The sequence below is a fragment of the Cyprinodon variegatus genome, unplaced genomic scaffold (assembly GCF_000732505.1).
Source record: "Cyprinodon variegatus isolate N-32 unplaced genomic scaffold, C_variegatus-1.0 Scaffold378, whole genome shotgun sequence".
Taxonomy (NCBI): domain Eukaryota; kingdom Metazoa; phylum Chordata; class Actinopteri; order Cyprinodontiformes; family Cyprinodontidae; genus Cyprinodon; species Cyprinodon variegatus.
Genome location: NW_015150831.1, coordinates 744,451 through 747,817, shown reverse-complemented (window position 1 = coordinate 747,817; position 3,367 = coordinate 744,451). Strand labels below are relative to the sequence as shown.

The 3,367-nt window shown below is 44.4% G+C and overlaps 1 protein-coding gene across 1 annotated transcript in view; it reads right to left on the bottom strand.

Annotated features, from left to right (window-relative positions):
• Positions 1 to 3,367, bottom strand: part of rev3l (REV3 like, DNA directed polymerase zeta catalytic subunit) — a 90,578-nt gene that overhangs the window by 24,159 nt on the left and 63,052 nt on the right. The window contains exons 14-16 of the mRNA XM_015386795.1: positions 1,940 to 2,805; positions 940 to 1,025; positions 238 to 363 (exon numbers count right to left, since the gene is read on the bottom strand). Coding sequence (XP_015242281.1) covers positions 238 to 363; positions 940 to 1,025; positions 1,940 to 2,805 — 1,078 coding nt within the window. The remainder of the gene's footprint in view (positions 1 to 237; positions 364 to 939; positions 1,026 to 1,939; positions 2,806 to 3,367) is intronic.

The following is a 3,367-nucleotide window of genomic DNA, read 5'->3' as shown; positions in this document are numbered from 1 at the left end:
GTTACTCATAAGTAATGACGTCTAGCTTATCCTAAACCTCTGAGTAACTTCTGTGTAACTTATCAAGAACTTCACTCCAACTCATATAAACATATCTGACGTGTTCCAGACGAGCGCTGAACGTGTTTCTAACTTCTAAGTTTCTAATGTTAGATTAAAGAGGAGAGAGGACTGTCACTGTAGAGTCACTGAGCCGCTGCACATTTATTATGACCAGAGCTAAAAGCAGCAGCTCACCTCATGCAGAGCCTTGGCGTCCTGCAGGTTCTGCATGCTGACTTTGAAGCCGTACGAGTTGGCTATGCTGGGCCCTTCAATCTGAGACTGGTCCTTCTTTGGCACGTTTATAGCAGCAAACTGGTTCTGAGGAGACAAGAGGGACACGAGTAGAACACATATGGAGTGAACTTTGCTCCAACATTGTTGCAACCAAAAACAAAAATACGTTTTGTAAATGGAAAACTGAAAAAGAAAGGAGAGAAAAAAAGACAATACAGAAATATAACTTAGAAAAACCTTTTGATAAAGAAAAGGTTTTGAGAGGAACTTTGAGGGTTTTTTTTAGATTTTTAAATTACAAATTTTCTATTTAAAACATTTTTTTACAGATTTAAAATGTATAAAATGTATATATTTTTTCTTTTTTTTTTTTTTAACTGAGCTTTAAAGATGTCACAGATCACATTCTCTTTACTGCAATTCCAATACGCTCTGTAAAAGTTTTCTTTTTATTATTCTAATTTGAAAAAAATAAATAAAAAAACTCAATCTAAGAAAAACAGTTACTCTAAACTTTTTCACCTTATGGGTTTCACTTTTTCCAAAGTTTCATTTCTGGATATGTTTATTTCATTAACAAAAGGTGTTTTTTCCTTCCAACACTAATGTAAGAAAATTCCCCCCATAGGCAGTGAGGAATGTGAGGTAATGGGCGCCCACCTTCATCTGTGTGGTCAGTAAAACTCTTCTCAAAGGATCAGCTTGGCTTCTTCTCCTCTGCTGAAGTCTTGGAGAAACAGGATCTTCTACAGCAGGAAGAACAACGAGCATCAATAAACACATTGATGTTCAAAAAGAAGAACAAACCGTGAGCTAAAGACCTGGGCCGTTTCTCAATTCACTAGAACGCGAGTACGGACTCGTGTCCTCGCCAAGTATGTTCTAGAGAAGAACACAGAAAAGTGTGGGCTTGGGGAGAGCGGGAGCACGCAGTATAAATATGGGTCAATTGGAAACAGAAGCGTACTGATGACATCACCACATGCTCTGCTCGTCTGGAGCTGCATTTCACCTCCTGTTATTAATAGTCTCTAGATAATAATAAATTCTGACTTTTTTCATTTATTGGGGGAATAATGATGAACACAGTCAGTTTTGCCAAAAAAAAATAAAAAATAAAAATATCGCCATCAGAGCCAGCGGTCCTTCACACACGGCTATGCAGAGAGAGGGCTGCTGCAAACAGGCTAACGTTAGCCCTGGCTGCCATTAGCCTCGGCGGGCCGCTGGTTGCTGCGGTCCTCTCAACTTTAAATGGGCCATATAGTGACGCTTTAAAGTATAATGTTCTCGCCTCAAATGATCTTAAAACATACTTTTATAGAACAACAGCAACAGAAAAGAGAACTTTTAACTTAATACTTGCATGCTGGGACAGCTGTTAATCTGAATAACGGACAAATCTGTTCTGATGCATGCTGGTTAAAGAGGGAGGGGGCGAGTAAAACATCTGGGGACTTTGTCAGTTTGCTGTTCTTGTGAATTGGAACAGTACTAGGGCTGAGGCTGATGACGTTTCACGCGTACACGAGCACACGAGAACGCAGTAGTACACAGATTGAGAAACGGTGGTGGATAATGCTAGGCCTGTCCAGCTGGAAAAGGAAAGCAATCAGCTTTAAAGGTTTTATTAGAGCCAGAATGAAAGGTTTGCTCTTACTGTCACTCATGGGGGTGCTGCACACCGGATCATGCTCCTCTGTGCTCCTCCTCCTTTTCCTCATGAAGGGGGTGCTGTGTAGGGGGAGTGGGCTGCTGTCTCCGTCCCTGTCGTTGCTAAGGAACGGGGAAGGAGATCGGCCCTCTCCGGGCTCCTGCTGCATGGGGGACAATGGTTCAGGTGAGTTTTCACATGGCTTCCTGTTGATGAGGCGTTCAGGGCTCAGCTGATGGGATTCCTGCCATGGAGGCAGCTCTGGGGATTCTGGAGAAGTTATTTTAGAAGCATCATCTTCATCCTCGTCTTTGTCCTCCGGCTCCGGGCTCGCCCCGCTCTCATCAGAACCTGGACTCTCTGCGCTGGATCTGGCTCCATCCGCCAGAGGAGACAAGAGGAAAGACAGGTTGAGCTTCTTCCTTCTTTGAGCTCTGGTGCTGGAAACATTCCCGCACTGTTGGACGGTAACCGAGGGGCTTCTGGACGCGGCCGGCAGCTCCGTTCTCTCCGGACTGTCCTGCTCCACCTCAGCCTCACCCCTCTCCTTCCCCGTCTCTCTCCTCCCTCTCTGCAGGCTCTCGTATTGTTTCCTGGCTTCCAGCCACAGCTGCACGCGCTCCCGGCTCGGCGGGTTTCTGCAGGGCAGGAGGACCACCTTCTTGTCGCTGGCTGAGGATTCTGGGAGCTCGGTCTTCTCTTCCTTTGTCTCTGCTTCCTGCGATGAGGTGGCGATGGTGGCAGCGGGGTGTGTCATGACGGAGAAGGCAGTCTTCCAGAAAAGGAGGCCCTCCAAAGAGAGGTCTCCTCCGAACTCCTCCAGCTCCTTCACCAGTCTGGTTCCAACTGTCAGCTTACGCCCTCCGACCTCCCTGGAAAAAAACAACAACAGGCAGATATGAGTAGAAATCCTCTAAATCAAACCAAACAGGAAGTGATGGGGAAAAAAAATCACCTGGATTTATTTTATAATTAACTGATTGAAAATCAGGTCAATTCTAAACAGCGAATCATTGAAGTCTGTTTTATTTTATTTGTCATGTTCAATGATTCACAATAGTCAGATTTGAAAATTAAAAGATATATTGTGACCTTAAAACACCTGAAAGAATCAGTTATTAGAGAGAGACATAAAACTGAAATCAACAGGTCTGGACTTTTAAAGTTCAGCTAGAAAAGAGAACAGGAAAAGGAGGAGACAAAGAAGAAAGAAAGGACTAGGAAAGAAGAGAGGTAGGACACAAGGAAGGAAGGTAGGACACAAGCAAGAAGGGTAGGAAACAAGGAAGGAAGGTAGGACACAAAGAAGGAAGGGTGGGACACTAGTAAGAAGGGTAGGACACAAGGAAGGAAGGGTGGGACACTAGTAAGAAGGGTAGGACACAAGGAAGGAAGGGTGGGACACTAGTAAGAAGGGTAGGACACAAGGAAGGA